Genomic DNA, 27,671 nt, shown 5'->3' with positions numbered 1-27,671 from the left:
AACTGTGTAGAAACTTTTCCAGATGGGTGGTGAATCTCTGGAGTTCTCTACCCTGGAGTGTTGTGGATAGATCATTGAGGATATTTAATGTGGATATTTTTAAAAGGGATCTGGAGATTATGGGGAACCAGCACATACAGTACAGTGTAAGGCTGTAAGACCTGAAGCAGATCAGCTGTGATTGTATTGAATAGCAGGACACACTTGTGCAGCTAAGTGGCTATTGCTTCTGTTTTCTTCTGTTGAAAGCCCCTTGATTATTGTAGGCCACATGAGTGGCAGCAGTGCTATTGATGTGAAGGAATGTAATAGAACAGTACTGATAGCATTGACTAAGAATATAAAGAATGAAAAGGCAGTGCGCATTTATTCTTGTAATTTATTCTTCTGTTCTCTCTGATGTCTAGTAAATGTAACTAATCTGAAAAAATAATTGAAAGCAGTAATAATATACCTGCAAAGAATTATTAGACATTTGGTTGAGATTTCACTTCAATATAGCACAATTCAGCTCCTCTATGATTATCTAAAATTTTAGCAAACATTTGACAACAAAATTAGGATATTGAAATTAACTTTTAAATTTTTAAATTATTTTGCAAGATACTGAAATAATTACAAATAATTCAAGATGTTAAAAGAAAAAGCATCGAAGTAAGAGATTTCTTCCAATTCCATTTTTCACTGCATCGCTACAATTTTTAGTAGTATCATTTGATGCGGATTCTGCCATAGGTCCAGCTTGGCACAGGATCTGAAAGCCAATAACTATTGGATAGTCTCTTTTTTTAAAAAAAAAACAACTTTGGCTCTGTCACTGCACTCATTTGGGAATCCCACTGTGGAATGTAATTTTAAGTAATTCTGCACTTACAGATCTGGCCATGCATGCATCGAACTCCCAAAATACAGCCTTTTAAAATGGTAAATACCAACAGCTCTTTTCAGAACCCTGGAGTTTACTGGCAAAATCCAGGCCCGTGATTTACCTTACAGAGGAGCATAAACATTTCTAGGAGCATATGGTTCATGAGCAGTTAAAGCCTAGTGTGCACCTCTGAGATGGTAATCAAAACTGATTTAATGTAATATTGAAAAATTGGGCTGAATACATTTCTGAAAAACTAAGAGGGAAAGGCACAGTTGTGAAATAACTGGATTGTTCATGCTTAGGGCTGAATTGGACACAAAGTATCAAATGGCCTGCTTCAGTGCTCTAACCATTCAGTAAATCTATTATTTTATGATATACCAACTTTTTGACTGATGCAGCCTATTCACTAAAAACTCCAAGTCAGGCAGTGTTCACTCTCATGGAAAGGTACAGTTAATGTTTCAGATGTTTGACTCTTTATAGCAAATTGCTGAACTTTATAATATTTCCAATACTTCCAATTCTATTATTCAAATATGAAATAGTACCCATAAATTATTCAGATCTTGTCTGCATACTTTCATAATTTACATCCATAAAAAGTTTCTGGGGCTACTTAAACATGTTTACCCTCCATAACTGTATATTTGCCTCTTGATTTAGGTTAATAGTCATCTTAGTGAAGTTCTGTGTTGACAATAAAATAACATGATTGAGATATTCAAAATTAACGGTTGCATTAACTAGGTTTTGATTAACTTGTATATATGAGAAAATGTATTCTTTAATGAAACTCTCTTCAACTTTAATTACTAAGTCACTGGATTGATCCAAGTTTAATATCATGAATTTTAAATTTAATTATTTATTGTCCAATGTATCACTGAAAAAGTATAAAAATATTCTGTGCTTTGAGTATTGTGCTTTTCCCAAGACTCACTTCACTAAGAGTTACAATGTGAAATGATGACAGCTATTGGTAGATTGGTTTTGAAATTTTCAGAGATATTCTGGTCCTTATGGGTGTATGTCAGTCATTTTCTTTGTCTATAGATAATCCTTTATAATTTTTTCTCTACACTTTTCATAATGGCATCAAATAATGTTGTTTACCTGTGATTGTGTATTTAGATCAGTGGTTTTCAATGTGGCCCCATTCAGGGTGTGGGTGTGTGTGTGTGTGCGTATGTATGTATGTATGTATATATATCTGGACATCTTGATAATTGCACATATGGACACTGCAATTTTTCCCAATTCTTTACAAAACTGCTCAAGCTCTGTCAGATTGCATGGGGATTGTGACTGAAAATCCCTTTTTATGTCCAACCACAAATTCTCAACTGGATTGAGGTCTGGACTCTGACTTGGCCACTCCAGAACATTAACTTCATTGTTTTTAAGCCATTCCTCTATAGTTCTGGCTTTTTGCTTTGGGTCATTGTCTTGCTGGAAAACAGATCTTCTCCCAAGTCGCATTTCTCTTGCAGACAGTATCAGGTTTTCCTCCATGATTTCCCTTCATTTTGTTGCATTTATTTTACCCTGTACCTTCACAAGCTTTCCAGGGCCTGCTGCAATGAAGCATTCCCACAGCATGATGCAGCCACCACCATACTTTATGGTAGGGATGGTGTGCTTTTGATGATGTGCGGTGTTTTGCTTACGCCAAAGATAGCATTTAGTCTAATGGCCAAAAGGCTCAATTTTGGTTCCATCAGACCAGAGAATCATCTTCCAGATGACTTCAGAGTCTCCCACATGCCTTCTGGGAAACTCTAGTTGAGATTTCATTTGAGTTTTTTTTCTTGCTTTTTCAATATTTTTTTATTAATTACTTGCATAGACGAAATGAAAATACGTTATGATAGTATGGAAACAGAAACAAGATTGAAATGCCCCATATCTATGTATAGTAAATTAACTATAATATTGAAAAGGTACATTTTATTCTAATCTAAAGCAAAATCAAAACCCCATAACAAAAAAAAGTAGAAAAAAAACAGCTGTTTGGTTAAAAGAAAAGAAAAAAAAATCTCTGACATATAGTCGTAAATTCAAACATATAATAGCCATCATCATTGATGAACAAATCGAAAAAAAAGGTCCCCATGATGTGAAAAAATCTTGTCTAGGTATAGAAATCAAACACCTAATCTTCTCTAGATTTAAACATGACATAATATCAATCAACCAATGGGCATGAGCAGGCGGAGCGGCATCTTTCCATTTAAGCAACAAAGCTCTTCTGGCTAAAAGAGAAATAAAAGCCAAAATATGCAAATCATTCAGCTTAAGAGTAAAATTGTTTCCTCCAACAATGCCAAACAAGGCAGTCAGAGGGTTGGGTTTAAAGTTTACTTTAAAAAGCTTCGAGAAAGTTTGAAATACTTTTTTCCAAAATTTATCAAGCCACGGGCAGGACCAAGACCTATGAATTAGAGAGGCCTCTTGGACATTACACCTATTACAGTATGGAGAAAAATCTGAGTAAAAACGGGAGAGCTTATCTTTAGTCATGTAGGCTCTATAAACCACTTTAAATTGTAAAAGAGAGTGACGCGCACATAACGAAGAGGTGTGAACAAGTTTAAAAATTTCATTCCAAGTATCCTCATCAATTGAAATCTGTAGGTCTTGTTCCCAGAGGTTTTTAATTTTGTCTAACGGAATGTTTCTCATTGCCAACAACATATTGTAAATATTAGAAATAAATCCATTATGAAAAGGTTTCAGAGTAAAAATTGTATCAATTAAATTCTTATCTGGACACTTAGGAAATGTATGAAGTTGAGAACGCAAGAAGTCTCTAATTTGTAAATATTAAAGAAGTGAGCTTTATGAAGATTATATTTAATAGATAATTGTTCAAATGAGGAAAGACAATCTCCAACAAACAGATCCTGAAGACATTTAATACCTAGTCTATTCCACTCTTTAAAAACTACATCAGTCAAAGAAGGTTTAAAAAAATAATTGGAAAAAATGGGACTAGAGAGTTAAAAACCAAATAACCCAAAGAATTTTCTAAATTGAAACCAAATCCTCAAAGAATGTTTAACTACATAATTATAAGTTAAATTACTTAAGGATAGAGGAATTGAAGAACCAAGAAGAGAAATAATAGAAAATTTATTAACAGAATTAACTTCTGAAGAAACCCAAACCAGACAGTCTTCACGATTAATATAGTATAACCAAAACGTAAGGTAGCGTATGTTGACTGCCCAGTGGTAAAACCTAAAATTGGGTAGGGCTAATCCCCCATTTTTTTTTTAGTTTTCTGAAGATGAACTTTTCAAAAGTGGCTTTCACTTTGCCTCTCTCCCATAAAGCTGCAACTGGTGAAGCATCCAGGCAACAGTTGTTGTATGTGTACTCTCTCCCATTTCAGCCACTGAAGCTTGTAACTCTAGAGTTGTTTTGGGTCTCTTTGTGTCCTCCCTCACTAGTCCCCTTGCACATTCACTCAGTTTTGAGGATGGTTTGCTCCAGGTAGATTTACAGCTGTGACATATTCTTTCCATTTCTTGGTAGTTGACTTAACTGTACTCCAAGGGATATTCAGTGACTTGGAAATTTTCTTGTATCCATCTCCTGACTTGTGCTTTTCAATAACCTTTTTGTGGAGTTGCTTGGACTGTTCTTTTGTCTTCATGGTGTAGTTTTTGTCAGGATACTGATTCACCAGTGGTTGGACCTTCCAGATACAGGTGTATTTTTACTACAGTCAATTGATAAACATTGGCTACACACGTCTCCAAAAACAGATCTCCACTTAACTAATTTATCTGACTTCTAAAACCAGCTGGCTGCACCAGTGATGATTTGGTGTGTTATATTAAAGGGGGGGGGGGAGTGTGAATACTTACGCAATCAATAATTTTGTTTTATATTTGGAATTAATTTAGATCACTTTGTAGAGATCTGTTTCACTTTGACATGAACAAGGCTTCTTCTGTTGATCAGTGTCCAAAAAGCCAAGTTAAATCCACTGTGATTCAATATGATAAAACGATAAAACATGAAAACTTCCAAGGGGGGGGGTGAATAATTTTTATAGGCACAGTATATACAGCTTAGCCAGTGTGTGTAGGGAATGCAGCATATCAATCGTTATCTGCTCCTGCTTGATCATGTAGGTGTCACCATTCACACCCTGCAGACGTCCAGCTGCACCAGCTCCACACACACCTCTTATCTAGTTGAATGTGATTTTAGTCAAGCTCTTCACTTGCTATCAAAAGCTCATAACCATCTTGACATTGTGACAAGAGGTGATCTCCAATTATCTTTAACCAAGTCACAACCAGATATTTAAAAACTTGCTGGTTTTCATCAAGACTCTCACTAAATCCCTAAGTAACAATATTAGAAACGCAAACAACAGGAATTCTGCAGATGCTGGAAATTCAAGCAACACACATCAAAGTTGCTGGTGAATGCAGCAGGCCAGGCAGCATCTCTAGGAAGAGGCGCAGTCGACGTTTCAGGCTGAGACCCTTCGTCAGGATCTTGGTCTGAAACGTCGACTGCGCCTCTTCCTAGAGATGCTGCCTGGCCTGCTGCGTTCACCAGCAACTTTGATGTGTGTTGCTGTAACAATATTAAGCCCTTTTTCATTGCTGGTTGGTAGAATATTATAATAAATAAAGCATCCTATTCAGAGCTGTTACAGGTTTTCATTAACCTGTAATAATGTATTTAACATGTAATACTTATAACCTAGTAACAAAAAAACTATTGACTATATATTAGAATAATTAGAACAGTTGACCCAAAATAACTTTAGCAACTAATGGTGATTGTGAAGGGTGAGGGTCACAGAGGTAAATGAAGGTCTCAAGTAGGCCACAAGCAGAAAAAGTTTGAGAACTGTTGATGTATGTAGCTGATACTCCTGTTTGTATAATAAAGTAAATAGTAATTGTTTGTCAAAACTATTCAATCACAATTAGTCACAGATTGTCTTTAAAATGATTGCTCTGTTGAGGCAATAATCCAATGGCACCAAGTGAAATGCTGTTTCTAAGATGACAGTCCTTTACCTTGGGTTTTATATTGCACATTACAATGAATGTGTTATTTCTTCTATTAAAGCTTTATATCATTTATTTTTTAAAACTAGGGCAAAGTGGAAAAGACAAACGAAGAACTAAACCTGGTAGAGTTGGCTGTAAAGTTGCACTTGAACCACAAGGTGTTTCTTCAAGATTAATGAAGCAACGGCCTCATATGGCAACTAATAAAACCCCTGCATACTTCCACAGCAGTACATCTTCAGCAGATAATTCAGATCAAGTATTTTCTCATCAAAAGCCATTATTTAGTTTGCAGAAAACATTAAGATATGGATCTCCAATTCCAATGGAAAAGTCATCTCCTGGAGTTCAGCTGGAATTTTGCTCACAAGAAAATCAGATTTCTTTAACAGGAACCACAAAAAGACAGCCAGCATCCAGGACCCCACTTAAAAATAAAGACATTTTCAAAGGAAGAAATAGTATAGACAATAGGAGCAAGATCAATGATGAGAACACACAGAACTTTACCTACTCAGCTGAGACAAAAGTGTCAAAGAAAATTGACAAGTTTACCTGTACTGAAGACATACAATCCAATTGTGCAAAATTATCACCGAATGATGATGGTTATTGTGGGGAAATAGATCAGCTGCTTCCAGGTCGCTTCATGGAAGATGTAGTACAATCAGACTCGCTTGGTAGCAGATCAGAAGAAGAATGGAGTGAGGCATACAACAGTTCAAAATGCATATTGGAGGTACCACATTTTGTTCGCAGTCCTTTGGAGATGACTAGCGATATTGAGCATAAACCAATGATGGCAGAAACACAATATCCACCTGAAAACTCAATCCACTCCATTGATAGAAATATTGAATTTGTGGAAAATGCAAGGACAAGCTTGTTGCAGGAAGGAAAACTGACTGCAGAGATAACTACAGGTCTCATACCATCAGCAATAAACAATCTTGAAAGCTTACGACATGTACCAAATTCTGAAAGTAATTCTGGATGGGGTGTAGAAGAGCTGAGTCATACTGAACCTTTAAAGAAAGTTGGAAAAGATCAAGTTGAAGAACCAATGATATCTGAAGTATCAAAAACTGATGATTCAGCAAAAGAAGGAAATTCAGCTACTGAACTGACTGACCAAAATGCTATATGTGATACAAGGGAAACTAATATCATGGTAAGATAGCCTAGTAATTTCTTTTCACAAAATGTCATTCATATTGAAGAAACTACCCAACTTCAGCTGCATACTGTCTAGAGTTTTGGGTTTGGGTCCTCAGTAGAAACTGGGCCTTGCAATGTTGTTAAGTAAAGTAAAAAAAAACAGTAAAAGTTGTTGCAAAAATGTTACAACATTTAATGGGTAGTAATTTAAATGTGAAGATTTAATCAGCAAAATGCATTCTATTGAAGTCAAAGTGGATAATTAGTATAAATATGTTTGAATTATGCAGCTTCTACTTTTACAGGTGTGTGTAAAAGCAGGCACTGAAATACAGCCAGTTGGATCCAATATTCAAAATTACAGCAGCAAATCTAGTAACATCATCCTAGGTTGTGTGATCATATTCGATATAAAATGATGTTTCTGAATATAACCCAGATAAGAAGCTAATTGTGAACTAGATTATTAAGTAGACCCAGAATTATTCCTTGTACTGTACTTACTCAAGCTAGTTAGAAATAAATGCTGTGTGCATTAATTTATCAAGGAAATGGTTTAATGCACAATACATTCGTATTTTCACAGGATGAGAGTACCCATTCTGTCAAGCAAAATGCAGCAAATATAAGCAGTACTAAAACGGGTTATATTAACCTGTGCGATGTTTTTGAAAACACTATCCAAACCATTAAGGATAGAGATCACTGCAAGTTAGAGGATCTGTGTCAATATTATAGTGGTCTGCCTTGGTAAGTGCAAAATTGAAGTGTTAGGTTGTGGGATGATTTTCTAACTTTACCAGTGGCTGTTTGTCATAAATGGAGATGTATCTTGCAGCAAAAGAAAATGCCAGGGTGACTTACCCTTTACATTGGACATACCTGACTGTATTGTTGGCAATAAGTTCTGAAATTGAACAGTCTAATTCCAGCATTTAGTAACCGTTATTTTTGCAAGTAATCATGCCCTGTATCCCCTTGTGTAAGGAGGAGGAACTTAGCTTAAGTTGTGCAGTTCATTTTGTTGTCTGCCTTAGGTTCCTGTTGTGCTGGTTTACCAGTCATTAACCAGCAGGAGCAGACAGGAAGGGAATAACAGAATTTGACTACAAGCAGATGGCTTCCCCTTTGTTTTAACAAAGATTATTGCACTTCCAAGTTTAGATTGCGGCCCTGCAGGGCTTCCCTGTGCAGGAAATGCTTGACCATCAAAAGTACATCCTTGTTTAAGATAAGTAATTGCATAAAAGCATTAATTATGGGTGAGCAAATCTCAGGGTTGTATAATTTATACATTCTTTGATAATAAATGTGCTTGAATGTGGATTAATTAATCAATTAATGTATTCCTTCCTTAGAATCCATCATGTAATACCAATATCTGACTTATCTATGGTTCTTTCTAATTCCAAGAGCATGCCACCTAAAGGTGACATTACGCAGTGCTCTGTTTGGCCTGTGATGTCTCAAAATGCTGTAAAGTTTACGAATCAGTGCTTTGAAATGTAGTCACTGTTCTAATGTAGGAAATATGACAATGACCTTGAAATAATCAAACAACCTTGTTTTAGAGATGTTACTTAAGGGAGAAATTTTGGCCATGAAACTGGAAGAATTTAACAATCTTTGAATAATGCTTTGGAAAGTTCTTGTTCACCTGGGAGAGCAGGCAAACTCTTAGCTTCATGTATTATTTGAGGAAAAAAACAAGTACTTTTATATTCTATTATGCATTATTTGAAATACCCTATTGAACAACTCCTTGCATCTGTAATTAAATTAAATGATGTTGATAAGATTTGTCTAATTGTTTACCTTTTTTGAAAACAAAGAAAATTAGGGTGAATTTGTGATTGAGCATAAATATTGATCTAAACCAGTTTAAACTACTTCCATATGTATCATAATTCTGCATTGTAAAAATCTCTTTCAAATCTTTTTATCAGCTTTAGTGATGATGCTGGGAGATCTCTCTTGCACATGGCTGCTATCTATGGGAATGGTGAAACATGTCAGGTACTTTTAGTTTAATCTGTATGACTAGTTACCTAAGCAAAATTGATCCAATTTTTAGTAGAAGTATTTCCCGATAAATTTTTGATCATCTCTCCAAAGATGCTTCCTGGCCAGCACTTTTCTTATTTCGCATTTCTAGTATCCTAAATGTTATTTTAACATTTATCTGACACCGTGAAGCTAAGACAATTCAGCTGTACACATACTAATTTTGATTTAACAAGAGTATTCAGATTTTAAATTGGATTTAAATGAGATGAATAATATTGGGAGGCCTAGAGAAGATGAGCAGAAGAACCTATTTCCGTAACAGAGAAGATGATGACTAAGGGGGCATAGGTTTGGGCTAATTAGGATTAGAATGATTTTTTTATAGAGATCTTTTTTACCTAAAAGTAATGTGGACCTGGAATTGAATGCCTGACAGGTTCATGGAAGCAGAAGGATGCACCACACCCAAACGAACACTTGGAAAACCAGTAAAACTGCCAACTAATGACCAGAAAGTGGAATTAAACTCTATCACCCATCTTTTTTCTGTCTGGCACGTTGGCTTGAATGGATGCATACTCTTCTGTAAATTTCTGTGCAATTTATTTACTTCTGTCCTTTAAAATCATTGGCATCAACATCAATAAGAAATGTAAGCAAATCTGCAATAGGCTTAGCACAGTATGTTATGGAGATATAAAAGTGTCCATTACTGATTAATCTATGTATATCTATGGAAAATAATTTATAATTTATTTTCATTTTCTTAAATCTTGATAATTATTTTCCAGTATTGTACTAATTACATTGAAATGTAAATTATAAAAGTTAGATTACTAAAACCTAATCTACATTTTTGTAGATCTTATTACAAAATTCTGATGTACAGAAGCAAATAAATAGTCAAGATAAAGAAGGACGAACAGCACTGCATTATGGGATTATGCACAATAACAAGATTGTTAAGCGACTGCTTTTAAACAATGGTGCACTAACGGATATTCCTGATAATAACTTAGAAACAGCATTAGATCTGGCTCCGAACATGATCAATGTTGGAGAAATTGACAACAACTAATGCTTATATTGCAACAAAGCATTTCCACTTTCTGGAATGACCATTTTTCCAAGGTTTAGGTTCCTTGTTGCAATTAGGAAATACCCATTCATTTTTACTGGGATCAAATTACCCCAATACCAGGAGGTAACTTTTCCTTGTTTTGTCCATTTTCCTGTGCTACTCATGCACAAAATATAAATATTTTCTTAGGATCCGTTGTTACACATATGTAACTGTGGTGTTGGTCATGATTAGCCAAATAGTCAGCAGTTGAAACCAGGAGGCTTGCATAGAGATTGTGAATTTATTGCTTTTTTTGCAATACAAATGGTTGTCCTAATGTACCTGTAAATATTTTCTCTCTTCAAGTAACAGAATTTACATAGATTTTTCTTTTAATTACATTGTTTCACTGTACATCTTCATCTTGTAACTCGCAATTATTTTGTGTTTACGATTCATCTTGTAACTATACGTTGCCCATTGAGACTTAAAACATTATCTACCCAGTGCATTTACTCAAATGAAGATTAATGTGGTAATAAATTTGATGTGCTATACTGCCGAGCTTTCAGCTGAGAATGCTAAGTGTTGGAATTACAAGAATGTAAGTCTTGGATCACACAGAATATTCAGTTGACAGACAGAATTTAAAGTTATGGAACATTTAAAAACATGAAAAAAATACAAACCTTTAAATTAATATGGCTGAATTTAATGTACTTTCAGCTTAATTATTAAAATTGTACTCAATCTATTGAGTAAAAATATATTAATCAAGTAGACACAGAATCCCTTCCTTGGTTAACATATAGTATACGAAGTAAATGTATATGTGATACTTTAATGGGAACTACCCATGTGGCCTCACACACCAGCTCCCTTGATCCCATATCCACTAAAGCATTAGTTAATATTGTTAATGTTGCTCTCTCTTCAGGTACTGTCCACCTTTCTTTCATATCTGTCATTACTACCCTTTTTAAAAAGTCATTCCTTGATCGTTTGATAGTTGCATGTTACTATCTAATCTTCATTTTCCTTTTTCTTGTCAAATCCCTCCCATGTTTAGTACCCAGTACTCATATCTCCAATCATGTTTCTATTCCTGACAGCTCCTATAATTGCAAATGAAATAACAAATGTAAATATCTCCCATCATCCTTCCTCTATGATAAATGATTACATCCTCCTTCTCTAGCAGCTCTCCACTATCCTTCAGCTATGGATCACCATACTAACCTGGTCTTATCAACAACAATCACATGCAAAACCTCCTCTACCCACTTTGCTCCATTACTTATGGTATTCTTCAAGGATCTCTCTTAGGCAGTATCCTATTTCTCATATGCATGCTGCACTTGGCAGAATCATCAAAATACATATTAGATTCCTGATAACATCAGCTCTACCCTACAATCAACTCTTGATGCCTCCTCCTCTCCAAAGTGTCAGGTCAATTATGTGACATTCAATTTCATACGTGTAATCATTGATTTTGGTTCCTGCTACCAACTCTTTCGCTCTCCTGAGTAACTGAGAGGGAGGTGGTAGAGTCAGATAAATTACTAAGTATAAGAGTCATTTTGGCAGGCACTTTAATAAGCAGGGCATGGAGGGATACAGACCTAATGTGGGGTAATGGGATTAGTATAGATGGGCACAAAGGTCAGCACTGATGTGATGGAACAAAGAGCAAGTTGCTATGCTATAAAATGGTACAACCCTAAAACGGAATTATATTACTGACAACATTTCCATTGTAAGTTAATCCTTTACTGACTTTTCAAAAGTGGAATTCTTTTTTTGGTCACCAGCAGTAAATAGGTGCAAGACTTTTGACCGTTCGTTATATCTGCCAACCAAAATTTTGTTTTATTGACATCAGTGAAGTCAATTGAAATATGATAAACAACAAGAAAACTTGGTTACAAAATATTATGCAGTCTTGAATTATCATAAATTACAATAAATTGCTTATGAATTTTTTTTGTCTAGGACAAAAATCTGCTAATTTGTTTTATTTTTTTAGGGCTGCACATATATTGCTTTATTAAACTAGAAACGCTTTAATGGACCTTTTGTGTGATCACTTGTTATAGGAAATTTTAAAAGCAAGTTTATTTCAGCAAATCTGAACCTAAACAAATTAAAAATAAATACAGATGAAACATCAGTTTAAAAGTAAGTTTACTTTTTTAAAAAAAAACACAACTAGTCAGTTTTCTGGACAAAATTTAATATTGTATGTAAATAATATATTCAAAACAAACTTTTCATTAAAAATAAACTAGGCCATACAAAGAAACATATATAACATTTTAATCTTCATTAAAAAATATACATTAACTAAAACATTTGTTCCAGATTTAGTAAATATTGTAGTGGTTTAAAAAAAACTCAATTCTGAGTTAAGTTACCCAGTTCTTTTGTTTGCAATTTATTCCCATACAGCACACCTAATCCAGCCAATGTTGCAGCCAGACAACTGTTGAGTGTTTATTGTTGAAATATTTCAGATGGGATCTGTAGTTTAATTTTCATTCGCTTTGGGTGCTGTAATTGGACACAGTGAATGCAGATTTATATGATAGTATTCCCTGAGTCACATGAAATATTCAGGCATTTACCATGAAATATGTATATTGTTATATATGTTTTGGTAACAGTATAATTATGCAAGCAATGTGTTATTTTAAGGCAACAAAGTACAGATTGCTGTTAAATGAATGTTGACTTACATGACTTTGTTTATGTCTTGTTTGCTCAGGAACTATGCTAATTGTTCTGCTCCACAATATTTCAATAACAATTTTTTATTCTTTTTTTCATTTAAAAGTCATATGCTTTTAAATGAGGCAATTTAAGAGTAAGGCATCTTACAACACATGACCTTTCCCTGCAACCTATGGTGCACTGCATTTTTGCCACATAACTTGATAAAAGTGTGAGCTTACATTGGCATGGTATGTATAATGGGACATTTTGGATTTGGGAATGGTGAGACCAACATCCTAACTTAGAATAGAAATTGCAGATATTGTGCAACTCACGTCCCTGAATTTCACCTACTTTTGATCTTTGTGGCAGTGCACAATCCAATTTATTTACAAAGATCTTTTTGTAAACTGTCATTTAACATTCCTATTAATGTCCATTTAGCACATTAAGGTATGATATAAAGACTTAAATCTGACTTGTTTATGCGTTAGAGAATTATTGACACTGCATTAACAATTACTGTCAGACCTAACACCCCATGACAAGCTTAAAAAAGTGAAAACAAGGGTGAAATGACATTTATCCAAACCAAACGGTGGCATGATGCAAATTAACCATTAAGCTCTAAGATATGCAGTGCACCAGGAATCAAGATCTTTTGGGCAAAATAATTTAATACTGGTAGTTGCTGATAACAAGCAACAGCTGTCTTGCAAGATCCATTCCACTATTTACTGTCACATTTTCCATGGTATTTATTTCGAAGACAAAAATTATTTATTATGGAAACCATTAGTTGTCTCAATATTTGAAGCACTATTTTTACAGCACTCTCATTTCCAGAAGAATGCCTGGAGTTCAAAATACCTAGAATATGGAGGTAACATTCTATAAAATCTACATGCTCTGGACAGCTTTTGTATCCATTAATGCATAAAAAGGTATTAGTTGTATATATGTATATTTTGTTACTGAATAAAGTTATTCCCTTGTATATCAGTATCAAAATAAATTTCATAAACAAGAATTGCATACATTGTAAAGCTCTTCCTTTCCTTCACCAATCAAACATTAGAACTTAAAAAAATATATATACAAGGTTAAGAACAATGAATTAATAGTAGTTTGTAAAGTACATAATATTTAAGAGGTAAACAATATCAGTATTTGTTGCTTCACAGTATTAAATTGTTAATGATAATACAGACATAACAGTAATGCTAGCTAAAGAACGTATAGAGAGGGGAAGAATTAGTAAAGATATGCTATATTTTAAATATTGTTACACAAGTGGTTTGCAGTAAATAAATGCAAGCAATTACCCATATAAGCTTTCAGCAAATACAGAGGGCAACATTGATTTTAATATGGCAATGGTAAAACTTTAGTATCAGGAAGATAAAATCTCTGAGAACATTTATAAAGGACAATGATAACTTGCCTTCACCAGTAACAAAATATTCAGGAAAGGTTTTCAGGAAGATCATGCGTTACAGAATACTGTTCCTAAAATGTTAGCTATCATGAGACACAGCAGCCTTCTGTTTGCCTATGAGATCCTGAAATGCTATGCATTGAAAAAATCTTGTTTCATTGTTTCTCAGCATTAGCCATACCAAGTCTTTTTGCAATGATTGATTCTCTCGTCAGTTTTCTGATCAGATACTGCTTGTCACGACCTTGCTGCAGAAATAAATCATAATAGTATATTGATGTTTTGCCATTTCTCAAAAAATTATATCACAAGATAAGTTATAGTACTGAATAAACAATGGAAATGTATTTTCCCATCTAAATACTCAATATGTGATAAATCTAAAACAAATACATCCCCTCTTTAGTCCCCTTAATATATTGAAATCTGTAAATTATTTATAATGAGCACAATAACTAAGGATTTATAACCTTGCTGGGGAAAGCCCTGGAGGTTCAACATCCTTTGAATTTAAGAAGTTTTTCCTTATCACAGCTAGAGAACAATGTATGTACTCGGGATCCATCACTGGGAGAAACCCAGGGACTCATTGTATGGCCTTAGGATGAACAGTCTTGTCCCTGGCCTGCAAGACTACTTTTGTAAACTTGCAAAATCTTTTAATGCACCTTGCACTGTTGATTTGCTTTTGGCCTCAAAACATGTCTACTCCTTTGACATCAACTTAATAATGCATTACATCACTGGACTCTCATTTGTAAAGTTCAAGTTGGTTCTTGCCTATCCTTAGCAAGAATTTGTTCAATGCCAAGATAAATAAAAAGAGAAAAGGAAAGTAGGCTGTAACCAGAAGATAGATTTATAGACGTGAGACCAGCTACACCTTAGCCATGAACCACTGTTGAAAATAATCTCCGTGTTTCCAGAGTAACACATACAAAATGCAGAGAAATTCAGGTCAGTCAGTATCCATGGGAAAAAAAAATAACAGTTGACATTTCGAGCCGAGAAGGGTCCTCCAGCATTTTGCATGTGTTACTTTGGATTTCCAGCATCTGCAGAATCTCTTGTGTTTATTAATCTGTGCATTTCAATGTTTTTATTTAATCAAAACTGATCCTCATAATGTGGTTCAGACATTTTAGCATAGATTTATATATTAAAATTTATTAAGCTGTGATCTTTTATAGAAATGCATCTGTTGGCTATTTAAGTTATTGTTTTGCATAATAAATTACTGAAAAAGTAATGTATTACTATTGAAACAGAGCAGCTAGCCCAGATAAACTAAAAAAATTACGCGGAAGTATTGCAAAATTAACAATAGAAAGCAAATGTAAACACAAGTGAATGAGTTCAACATCAAACCTTAGTCAAACAGGTAGATGGGTGATATAAAGGTTGGTTTCATAAAAAGAAGACCAAGTAAAAATGGAAAAAAGTAAAAACTCTGTCAATTAAATGCTGTAAGTTGTATTTGAATCTCAAAGAGACTGGCTATTAATATTCAGAATATTAAGAAGACACTTGGATTGAAATGTGGAATTCTGAAGTTTCTCTAATGAGTTTACTTTGCATCTACCAATAAAGCGCATCTTACTTTTTGCAGCTGCTTCTTGCCATTATTACTATCTTTTATTTTTGTTTTGTTAATTTCTTATTGTTGTATATTATTTTCCCAAAAATAACAATGGACACAATTAATATTCTCCTTTATTTTAAGAAGGCAAATATTACACTGAGCTATCTGACAAATGTTAGATGTTACATTATTCAGATGAATGTGGCTTAAAATCTACCCTTGACAATTTAAGTTACTCACCATGGCTAATTGATTTCTTAATTGAACAACAACTCGTTTGTGTGCTGCAGAAAGCGCAACAAGATAAAACAGAATGAGGCTGTAAATAGAAAGAACAAAATCTGAATAATAATTTTACTTGTATAAACCCCTCACCCAAAAGGGGCAACAAAATTAGAAAAAAAGCATTTCTGTAATTTAGTAATAATTCAAATGTATTGGATGGTGTACAATGTCAATAAAATTGAAACCAAGAAAAGTAGTTCCCATACTCCATTTAATCTTGCCTCGTTCAATGGTATAAATAACACAAAGCAACATCTAAAAGTTGCTAATTAAAACTAGTTGGGGTATTGTGCCGTACTATTCTATGTTCTATGTATTCACAGAAGTAAAGTCCAGTAACTCCGCTGTCAGACACCACATAAACCTGACTACACACCTTTCAACTTTCCCCTTTTGCCTTCATCTTTTCTATGCTCACTTTTGAGGCAAACAGCAATGAACAAAATGCGAAAGTTGTGGCATTATATGACTTCCTATTCCTCAGTTTACAAATCCCAGGATCTCAAGTACTTTAATAAAAGCCTTCTCAACATATCCTGCCACATGCACAAACAATTGCTCATTCACAGCCACTCATGTGTAATTCTTTCAAACATTTAGGATCATACTGTTTAGTCTTGTATTGAGTATCATTCCTTTTCAAATATATCACTTAATACTTCCCAATATTAAATTTAATTTGCCATTACCGCAGCCTGTTTGACCTCTTGCAGTCTATAATTTTTTTTTACTATTTACCACTTTCACTGCTATCTGTAGCATGTAAGTTTTCTCTTAACCCTGGACTACAAAATTACACCAATGATCTCAGATCTCACATTGATGGTTAAATGAGGAGCAGTTAAGTGCAGTGCCTTTAAGGGTCAGAACCAAGGCCAAGGCTGAAAATGCGGCAGGAGAGGTGGAATTCAGACCAGGTTGAAGTGCAGGGGGATGAGGCCTCTTCTGCCTTCCATCTTGTTAGCGAATGTACAGTCCCTTGAAAATAAGACTGATTATCTCAGGGCAAGGCTGCTGTGTCAGAGGCAGATTTCAATTGTTCGTTGAATTGAGACTTGGTTAACGGCGAACACACCAGACGCAGCTATCTGAACAGAAGGTTTTACTTTTTTGAGAATGGATTGAACCCCGAATTCTGGCAAGGAAAAAGGTGGCAGTGGATGCTTTTTAGTCAATTCTCGTTGGTGCACGGATGTTGGGGTTATATCGATTTCTTGTACCCCTGACTTAGAACAACTAACAATTAAATGTAGACCACTCTATTTGCCTTGGGAGTTCTCATCCATGATCCTGAACGCAGTTTACTTACCACCAACGGCTGATTATAAGCAAGCACATGTAACACTACACAATGTTGTCTGTAAACAAGAAACAGCCCATCCCAATGCATTTCAAGTTACAGTCCGCGACTTTAACCAGACCTGTTTGAAGAAAAACCTGCCCAATTATCACCAGCACGTACCCTGTTGCACCAGAGGTCCCAACACACTAGACCACTGCTACACCACGATAAGGAATGCCAATCATTCCTTCCTGAGACTGCATTTTGGCAAGTCGGATCATGTGGCTGTACTCCTACATACAGACAGAGTCTAAAGAGCAGCGCTCCAGGGATCAAGACAACTTTGTCTAAGAGGTGGTCACCGGAGGCTGAGAAACAGTTATAGGAGTGTCTTAAGTTAGTGGATGGACCTTGTTCAAGACCTCATCTGAGGACCTGAATGACTACACCAGGGTTATTAAAACAGCTGTGGATGAGTGTGTCCCCACAGAATCATTCAGGGCTTCCCCCAGTCAGAAGCCCTCAATGAACAATGAAATCTGGGACCTGCTGAAAGCCAGATCAGAGGCATTGAAGTCTGGAGATCAAGAATGCTACAAGAGGTGCAGCTATGATCTCTGGAAAGCCATCTCTCAGGCGAAGTGCAGATTCCAAACTAAACTGGAATCAACGAGGGATGCTTGAGAGCTCTGGCAGGGTTTGAAAGCTGAACTTCCTACAAAGCTAAATCTTGAGACATAGGGGACAGCAAAGCTTCATTGCTAGATGAGCTCCATGCCTTCTATGCTTGCTTTCACCAGCAGAACGAGGAGGGACCATTGCACAGCCCTATGTCTCCTTTGATCCTTTGGTCTCAGTATCTGAAGATGATTTGCAGGCTGCCTTCAATACAGTGAAAGCATCCAGTCCAGATAGAGTACCTGGCCAAGTACTGAAGACCTGTGCTGACCAATTGGCTGGTGTTTTCATGGATATCTTCAACCTCTCACTCTGGCAGTGTGTGGTACCCACCTGCTTCAAGCAGGCTTCAATCATACCAGTGCCCAAGAACAGCATGGTAACCTGTCCAAATGACTATCACCCAGTGGCACTTATATCTAGTGATGAAGTGTTTTGAGAAGCTGATGTTGAAGCATATCACTTCCTGTCTGAATGGTGACTTGGCTCCGCTCCAATTCACCTACTGAAGCAACAGGTCTACAGCAGATGCTATCTCATTGGCTCTTCAAACAACTCTGGAACATTTGGACAGCTAAGATGCATACATCAGGATGCTCTTTATCAATCACATCTCAGCATTTAACACCATCATCCCCTCAAAACTAATCAGTAACCTCCAAGACCTGGGCCTCAGTACCCCTTGTGCAATTAGATCCTGGATTTCCTCACTTTTTGACTCCAGTCAGTTCGGATTGATCTTCCAGGTTCAAGAATAGTTACTGCCCCTCAACCATTAAGCTCTTGAACATAAGGGGATAACTACACTCGTTTCAAGACTCTGTAATATTGTTATTTCCCGCTTATTATTCAGTGCTATTTATTTATATCTGCATTTGCACAGTCTATTTACAGTTTACAATTTCTGAAGTTTAGTTTACAGTTACTGTTCTATAGATTTGCTAAGTATGACCACAGAAAAAGAATCTCTTGGTTGTATCTGGTGACATCTATGTATTCTGATAATAAGTTTACTTTGAACTTTGTCTTGCACTGTACAAATGTCGATGATAATAGATCTGATTCTGAGAAACCCAATATTTGATTGACAAAATTTTATCAGTCAAGAAAAACTTAGAAACATATTTATCAAAGTTCACACCTCTCAGATATGACCTGCCTGTTTCTATCAAATGCAGACTTCACGATGGATTGTACATAGTCTTAAACAACTGATCAAAACAGACTTAATCTCACTGCAGATTAATATTGAACAAGGCTGCATCATTGCTCAATATCTTTCTCAGTCTTCTTCACCACAAAGTTGCACATCTCCTCCAATAAGCTTCCTGCTAGAGTGAAACTTCCCTATAACATCTCTGCACTCCACATTCGACTCACTTTAACCTACGTGATTCAGCTGCACTACAAATCAAAGTCAAATCAAGTTTAATTATCATTCATCCATACATTGATACAGCCAAATGAGACAGCATTTCTCTGGGGCCAAGGTGCAAAACATACTGATGAAGCTTGCAAATGTAGATATTTGTACATTACTGCAAGTCATCATTGACTCATTTATTGAAAACATATCAGAGAATGGGCCTTACTTTGGTGAAAGAATGGCCCTCTACTGACCAGTTTCTCCTGTTATACAATGACAAAGGTCCATCATGAGACTTAAGTGTTGACCACTTCTCATATCTTGGAAGCCTTCCCACATCAAAGTGAGGGATCAATGATAAATTCATCATTGCCTCTACTGGCTCTGGCAGTGTTAGAAAAAAAATGTCTTTATAGATCATTACCTCAGACCCAGCAACATATCTCATTGTTTACTGGATAGAAGCAATGTCTGGAATCCTCTGCATTTCAGAGACCTGGCTTACCTGGAGCCAGAGAACTAGAAAGGTATCACAAAGCTATCTCCACAGCTCTTCTAAATTCAGAAGTAGGAGAAGAGAACCAAAGACACTGTCCTCTCAAGACCAACCTCCCCCATGTTGAAATTTTAAATATACCAAGTAAGCTATGGTGCACAGGCTATGTAGCTCGCATGCTTATCATTAAACTCCTGAAACAGACACTATATTCTCAGTCTGTCATGCCCAGGGAGTACCAAGTTCAAGAAGTTGTTTGAAAAGGTGTAACATTCCCATTGACTCCTGGGAATCCCTGTTGGAAGACCAATCAAGAGAGAACCAGTATTCTGCATGGAATCAAGAATGTCAAGAACATTTGTTGGGAGATACAAAAGTCTGGTGTAATCAGCAGAAGTGCAATTCTTCTTAAACCATCCACCTGCACCTCAAGCCCCATCTATGACAGTGTCTTCAGGTCTTACATTGACCTGATCGGTCACTTCAAAATACACAGAATTGTTGTGGAAGCAAGTCAGCATTGAAATTGAGAGATTGCCCAAGAAGAAGAATCAGGAACATCAATTAAAATATTACCTTGTGTCCAGAAGGAAAAGGAAACAAATGAAACCCTTACCATACAATTATGAAGAATGGCACGGCAAATATTTCAGATCCCAATCCATATAGAAGATTCTGAAGGCCCACTGGAAAACTGTTAATTGTGGTTGGTATAATCTCCCATGTAGTGTTGAATTTAACGAATGGCCCACAAGATTTTGAAGAACTAATTCTGTTTGATAGAGGAAAGAAAGATCTGTATTTAATTTGCCTCTCACAAAAAATCAATCATCTTAAAGATATTTCCATTAAAATCAATATAAAAACTGAACATTACAGTTGACATGGAAACTTTCCCTTTATTGTCTATTTTGCTGAACTATGTACCCTTGTTTTAGGTTTGCAGCAGTTTTACTTTTCTCCCCCAACAAATTGAAGTGCTGTTTCAGCGTATTTCATTTTAGTTGTAAGCCTTTTCAAAAACTCACATTCTGTAAATTGGACAACTGTCAATATTTGAATTGCATGAACAAGCTCAAGGAACCCCCAGCAAGATACTGCAGTGGTTGCTTAATTAAAACCTGAATCTTCCTTACTAGTGATACTTTACTGGTGATAACTGAACAAAGTGTATCCGCTTTTAACACCTCCTGCCAGTTTGTTCCATATACCCCACTATCCCCTGTGTGGAAAAACTTGTCCATCAGACCCCCTTTAAATTTTTCCCTTTCACCTTAAACCTGTGCACTCTAGTTTTAGGGTCCTCTAACCTGGGAAAGAGACCATGACTATCTAACTTATCTACGCCCCTCATAATTTAATAAAGGTTAATAATTCTAGAAAAAATTTCCTCATATTTAAAAAAAGAGTCAAGTAGCTTTTTGTCAAAATTCAATAAAGAGAAAATTTAACTACTGATGCAAGGATCATCTTACTTCCCGCAGTTACTTAATCCATGATTTTAAGCAAAAGTGGTGTTACAGGGTACAGAGGAACTATGTATGTAGCAACATTGAACTGACATTAAATACTTACATTGCAATACTGAAGAGTATTGGAACACAAGCTAATGGAAGGCCAATTAACAGAACCGCTAAAAAGAAGAAGTTCGAACTTGATGCCCGAAAAGGTCTGGTGGAAGGTCGGCAGTTTGCCATCAGAGAAACCTGAAATATTCAGAATGGATTATGTTTTATGTGCAATATTTACTTATAACAAAAGGAGTCTCTTTGACACATTCCAGTGCCTAGCAGAGCCACTTCCCCTCCTCTTATCTCACTGTCACATAGTACAGTAGGCCCTTCTCTGTGGCCCACCCCCTCCCATGTCCATGCTGTCATATTGAGTATCCATCTACATTAATCCCATTTATGAACACATAGTCAATAGCCTTCCATAGCTTAGCATTTCAAGTGCTCATCCAGATAATTATTAAACTTTGTTAAGAGACTCAGGCAGTACATTTCAGTCTTCAGCCACCCAATGGGTGAAAGAAGAACTCTTGCTTTAGGCATCTCTCTAATGGGAATCTATCTGCGCTTGTAATCAATTTTTTATACCTCAATCTGGACCCCAGATCATCTCAGCCAAGGAAAAGAAGTTCAATCATCCTGTCTGACTCAACTCAAAACTGAAATGCTCCAAACAACTTAAGATCCTAGTGAATTTCTTTTGTTCTCTCGCTAGAGAAATCACATCCTTCCTATAACAGAAGTGTACCCAATACTCCAATATTTTTACATGCTTGTATGATAATCTTAAATTCCCTTGGTCCATTTCCTGACCTCTTTCCCCTTTCTCGATCTCTCTGACTCCATCTTTGCAGACAAGTAGACTACTGCCATCTTTTATAATCCTACCAAATCCCAGTGCTATCTTGACTATACCTCTTCTCATCCTGACTCCTGTAAAAATGCCATTCCCCTTTCTCAGTTTTTGCTGAGAAACCACGCTTTTTGACTTGTCACTACTTTTCTACCCTACCCTATTGCTAATGCTCTTTCACAAAACATACCCTCAGATATTACTTGCTCTTTAAGTTTGAAATTGTGCACCAGCAAAGGTTCATCAAAGGCAAACTCAATTCTATCTGTATGCAATAATGATGCATATACATCTACAAATGTAACTCCAGGACAGGAAAGTCCACAGCTGTTTTAATAAAAACTGTAACAACCCTGGTGCAGTAATTCAGGTCCTCAGATGAGGTCTTGAACATGGCCCATCCACTAACTTAAGACAATCCTATAACTGTTCCTCAGCCCCCGGTGACCACCATCCGGTTGTCTTGATCTCTGGAGCACTGCTCTTTAGACTCTGTCCGTAAGTAGGAGTACAGCCAAATGATCCGACTTGCCAAAATGCGGTCTCAGGAAGGAATGATTGGCATTCCTTATCATAGTGTAGCAGTGGTCTAGTGTGTTGGGACCTCTGGTGCAACAGGGTACGTGCTAGTGCTAATTGGGCAGGTTTTTCTTCAAGCCCTTGGGTATGGCACCAAATTGCACCATCGTTAATACAAACCAAGCCAAGATTAGTGAATTAAACTATAATCCATCTTTAGTTGTTTCCCTCCACAACATGTAAAGTGCAATTGAACTATAAACATTGGAGTGGCACAGTAACACAGTGGTTAGCACAACGCTATAGAGTACCAGCACCCTGGGTTCAATCCCAGCTGCTGTCTCAAAGGAATTTGTATGCTCTCCCATGTGGGTTTCCTCCAGGTGCTCCAGTTTCCTCCCACAGGCCAAAGAGCATACCAATTAGTGGGTTAATTGATCATTGTAAACTGTCCCGTGATCAAGCTAAGATTAAATCAGGGCATTACTGTGTGGCATGGCTCAAAGGACCAGAAGGGCCTATTCTTTGCTGTGGCCCAATAAGTAAATAAATTCTGTATGCCTTGTAAGGGGAACAAGTGCTACAAATGCCCTTACACTTCCTCTCTCACCACCATTCAGGGCCACAGACAGTCATTCCAGGTGAGGCGACACTTCACCTGTGAGTCGGCTGGGGTGATATACGGCATCCGGTGCTCCCGATGCGGCCTTCTATATATTGGCGAGACCCAATGCAGGCTGGGAGACCATTTCGCTGAACACCTACGCTGTGCGCCAGAGGAAGCAGGATCTCCCAGTGGCCACACATTTTAATTCCACGTCCCATTCCCATTCTGATGTCTATCCACGACCTCCTCTACTGTCAAGATGAAGCCACACTCAGGTTGAGTGAACACCACCTTATATTCTGTCTGGGTAGCCTCCAATCTGATGGCATGAACATTGACTTCTCTAACTTCCGTTAATGCCCCACCTCCCCTTCGTATCCCATCCCTTATTTATTTATTATTTTTCTCCTTTTTTCTCTCTTTGTCCCCCTCACTATAGTGGGCTCCCCTCCCCCTTTCTTTCTCTCTAGGCCTCCCATCCCATGATCCTCTCCCTTCTCCAGCCTTGTATTCCTTTTGCCAATCAACTTTCCAGCTCTTAGCTCTATCGCTCCCCCTCCCGTCTTCTATCATTTTGGATCTCCCCCTCCCCCTCCCACTTTCAAATCTCTTACTAGTTCTTCTTTCAGTTAGTCCTGACGAAGTGTCTCGGCCTGAAACGTCGACTGTACCTCTTCCTATAGATGCTGCCTGGCCTGCTGCGTTCACCAGCATTTTTTGTGTGCGTTGCTTGAATTTCCAGCACCTGCAGATTTTCTCGTGTTTGCGTCTGTATGTCAGTGAGTTATTTTAGGGCAATTTTTGATTGTTTTTGTTAAAACTGCCCCAAATTACTATTTGAGAATCACTTATGTTATTTCAGGAAGTCCATCATAGAAAACAAATTGGCCTTCATTTGAGTAGCCTGTTTACTGTATTTTTAATCAATTACAATAACGTATGAATAATTCAGCACAAATTAAAGTTCATTTCCTCTATAATTGCAAACATTAATCTGATTAGTTTTCATTTGGTTAATAATTTACCTTTTTTATGTAAAATATAGCAAAATATTTGATGGTTGATATGCCAGGGAGCAATGGTGAATAGAACGTCCCAATCCAACAGATTGTTTGACCATATACAATTTCTAACACATTTTGCGGAACACTAAACTGTTGTTGCCCCCACCAAGTGAAAGGTGGGAAAGGGCAAAAAGTCACAAGTAATCTGTAAAAACAAAAAAAGGAGAGATTCCTTATTAAAACATATTGTTCAATAACCTGAAAATAAGACTAATTGGTTATGTATGTATTAGAAAGATTGCCAATACACTGCTTCATCAATTTAGAAATTATGCATTACTAGAAAACGATGTGTAGTAATTAGCAATTTAAAGTAATAACATGATTTTATAATGCTCACATTTTCAAAATAAAAATTGTAATTCATGGAAGAAAATGAGCTTAAAACTAATTCACTAATTTAGCTTACTTTGAAAATTTCAAGCTGCAGTGAAGTATCTGTTAAATTTCAATGATTTGAGCAACAGGTCAATACACAATAGACAATAGGTGCAGGAGTAGGCCATTCGGCCGTTCCAGCCAACACCGCCATTCACTGTGATCATCGCTGATCATCCACAATCAGTATCCAGTTCCTGCCTTATCCCCATAACCTTTGATTCCACTATCTTTAAGAGCTCTATCCATCTCTTTCTTGAAAGCATCCAGAGACTTGGCCTCCACAGCCTTCTGGGGCAGAGCATTCCATATATCCACCACTCTCTGGGTGAAAAAGTTTTTCCTCAACTCCGTTCTAAATGGCCTAAATCATTACATGATTTGGTCCATCAAGTTTATTCATATCTTTAAAGTCCATGAATTAGAATAGAAATTCATAAATAAAAATCATCCTCGAAATACTGCAACACGTGGTGAAGATAGGTGGCTACGACATCCGATGCTGTTGGTTTCCATCCTGTGCAAGGTCATATGCATGTCCTCATTGTTCATTTCCCTATTAACATGCAGCAGTGTACAGGGATCTGGGATACACGTGCATCAGTCATGGAAAGGGACAGCAGATTGAGAATATGGCTACAATAGCATACAGGATCCTGGCCACAAACACAGGAGATTCTGCATATACTTTATATATAGGCATCCGTTAGTCTCATGAGACCATGGATTTGTGCCTTGGAAGGTTTCCAGGGCGCAGGCCTGGGCAAGGTTGTATGGAAGACCGGCAGTTGCCCATGCTGCAAGTCTCCCGTCTCCACACTGTCGATGTTGTCCAAGGGAAGGGCATTAGGACCCATACAGCTTGGCCCCCGTGTCGTCGCAGAGCAATGTGTGGTTAAGTGCCTTGCTCAAGGACACAACACACTGCCTCAGCCAAGGCTCGAACTAGCGACCTTCAGATCACTAGACGAACACCTTAATCACTTGGCCATGCGCCAACAGATATCACACATATAAAATGCTGGAGGAACTCAGATCAAGCAGCATCTATGAAAAGGAATAGAGAGTTGATGTTTTGGGCCGAGATCCTTCATCAGGATCCCGGGCTTTATAAAGATGTTGAGTACAAAACCTTTATAAAACACTCATTCAGCCAAAAGTAGTGTCCAGTGCACCAAAATTCTTTAGCAAGGATGCAGTAAAGAATGATTCCAGAGATGAGGCATGTTGATTATGTGGACAAATTAAAGGAGTTCTCTTGTTTTCTTGAAGAGACAGAGAGACAATCTGCTGAATGTACCTAAGATCATGAAGGGTCTAGACAGAAAAGATATAATTGCTGTCCTTGGCAGAAGGGTTAGGAGCCAGTGTATAAAGAATGCAAATAAATGAGACAAAATCTTTTAATGTAATGAGTCCTTTGGACCTGGGTGCACTCCCAGGGAGGTGCTGGAGGCAGAGTCATCTGCGACATTCATTATGGAAATAGTTAAGCTCTTAATAGGCAAGAATATGTAAGGGTCTGGAGAGAAATGAGGCTCACAGTGTAAAATCCTGTACAGAGTCATAATAAGCATGGATTTCTAGTTTGTTTTCGCTACAGTACCTATAAAAAGTATTCACCCCCCCACCCCCCCTCCCCCAGAAGTTTTCATGTTTTACAACACTGAATCACAGTGGACTTGATTGCTTTTTTTGACACTGATCAACAGAAAAAGACTCTTTCATGTCAAAGTGAAAACAGATCTCTACAAAGTAATCTAAATCAATTACAAATATAAAACACAAAATAATTAATGGCATGAGTATTTACCTCCTTTAATATGGCACACCAAATCATTACTGGTGTAGCCAATTAATTTTAGAAGTCATGTAATTAGTTAAAAGGAAAACACCTGTGTGCAGTCAAGGTGGCTCAATTGACTGGAGTGAAAATACATCTGTATCTGGAAGAGCCAACTGCTGATGAGTTAGTATTCTGGCAAAAACTACATCATGAAGACAAAAGAGCACCCCAAGCAACTCTGTGAAAAGGTTATTGAAAAGCATAAGTCAGGAGATGGATACAAGAAAATTAACCAAGTCACTGAATATTCCTTGGAGAACAGTTAAGTCAATCATCAAGAAATGGAAAAAATGTCATAGCTGTAAATCTGCCTAGAGCAAGCTGTCCTCAAAAACTGAGTGACCGTGCAAGGACGGGACTAGTGAGGTAAGCCACCAAGAGACCTATGACAACTCTGGAGGAGTTACAAACTTCAGTGGCTGAGATGGGAGCAACTGCACATACAACAACTGTAGCCCGGGTGCTTCACCAGTTGCAGCTTTAAAAGAAAGTCACTGCTGGGGAAAGAAAAATACCCACATGAAATCTTGGCTAGAGTTTGCCAGACTCTGAAGTCAGCTGGAAGGAGGCTCTATGGTCTGTTAAAAGCAAAATTAAGCTTTTTGGCTATCAGAATAAATGCTATGTTTGGCATAAGCCAAATACTGCACATCATCAAAAACACACCATCCCTATTGTAAAGCATAGCGGTGGCTGCATCACGCTGTGGGGATGCTTCACTGCAGCAGGCCCGGGAAAGCTTGTGAAAGTAGAGGGTAAAATGAATGCAGCAATATTCAGGGAAATCATGGAGGGAAAACCTGATGCAATCTGCAAGAGAACTGCAACTTGAGAGATTTGTTTTCCAGCAAGGCAATTACCTCAAGCATAAAGCCAAGGCTACACAGGAATAGCTTAAAAACAACAA

At 37.0% G+C, this 27,671-nt stretch overlaps 2 protein-coding genes across 13 annotated transcripts in view; one reads left to right on the top strand and one right to left on the bottom strand.

Moving 5' to 3' along the window:
• LOC140203056 (uncharacterized) overlaps positions 1-27,671 on the top strand; it is a 159,304-nt gene that overhangs the window by 78,636 nt on the left and 52,997 nt on the right. For 6 of the 11 annotated variants that reach the window (XM_072268792.1, XM_072268794.1, XM_072268795.1 and 3 more), the window contains 4 exons: positions 6,003-7,087; positions 7,661-7,824; positions 9,021-9,090; positions 9,944-12,203. In XM_072268792.1, coding sequence (XP_072124893.1) covers positions 6,003-7,087; positions 7,661-7,824; positions 9,021-9,090; positions 9,944-10,159 — 1,535 coding nt within the window. In that variant the 3' untranslated portion in view covers positions 10,160-12,203. Of the gene's footprint in view, positions 1-6,002; positions 7,088-7,660; positions 7,825-9,020; positions 9,091-9,517; positions 9,734-9,943; positions 12,204-27,671 lie in introns of those variants that run through there. The other 5 variants (XR_011887277.1, XR_011887276.1, XR_011887275.1 and 2 more) reach the window with 2 other exon arrangements.
• LOC140203057 (transmembrane channel-like protein 7) overlaps positions 12,368-27,671 on the bottom strand; it is a 52,204-nt gene continuing 36,900 nt past the window's right edge. The window contains exons 12-16 of one of the 2 annotated variants that reach the window (XM_072268799.1): positions 24,502-24,685; positions 21,562-21,692; positions 20,603-20,758; positions 16,120-16,198; positions 12,369-14,545 (exon numbers count right to left, since the gene is read on the bottom strand). In XM_072268799.1, the coding sequence (XP_072124900.1) occupies positions 14,453-14,545; positions 16,120-16,198; positions 20,603-20,758; positions 21,562-21,692; positions 24,502-24,685 (643 nt within the window). In that variant the 3' untranslated portion in view covers positions 12,369-14,452. Of the gene's footprint in view, positions 14,546-16,119; positions 16,199-20,602; positions 20,759-21,561; positions 21,693-24,501; positions 24,686-27,671 lie in introns of both variants that reach the window. The other variant, XM_072268800.1, reaches the window with a different exon arrangement.

This window comes from Mobula birostris, chromosome 9 (assembly GCF_030028105.1).
Source record: "Mobula birostris isolate sMobBir1 chromosome 9, sMobBir1.hap1, whole genome shotgun sequence".
Classification (NCBI taxonomy): Eukaryota; Metazoa; Chordata; class Chondrichthyes; order Myliobatiformes; family Myliobatidae; genus Mobula; species Mobula birostris.
The sequence above is the reverse complement of the archived record's forward strand: the minus strand, read 5'-3'. Positions and strand labels throughout refer to the sequence as shown.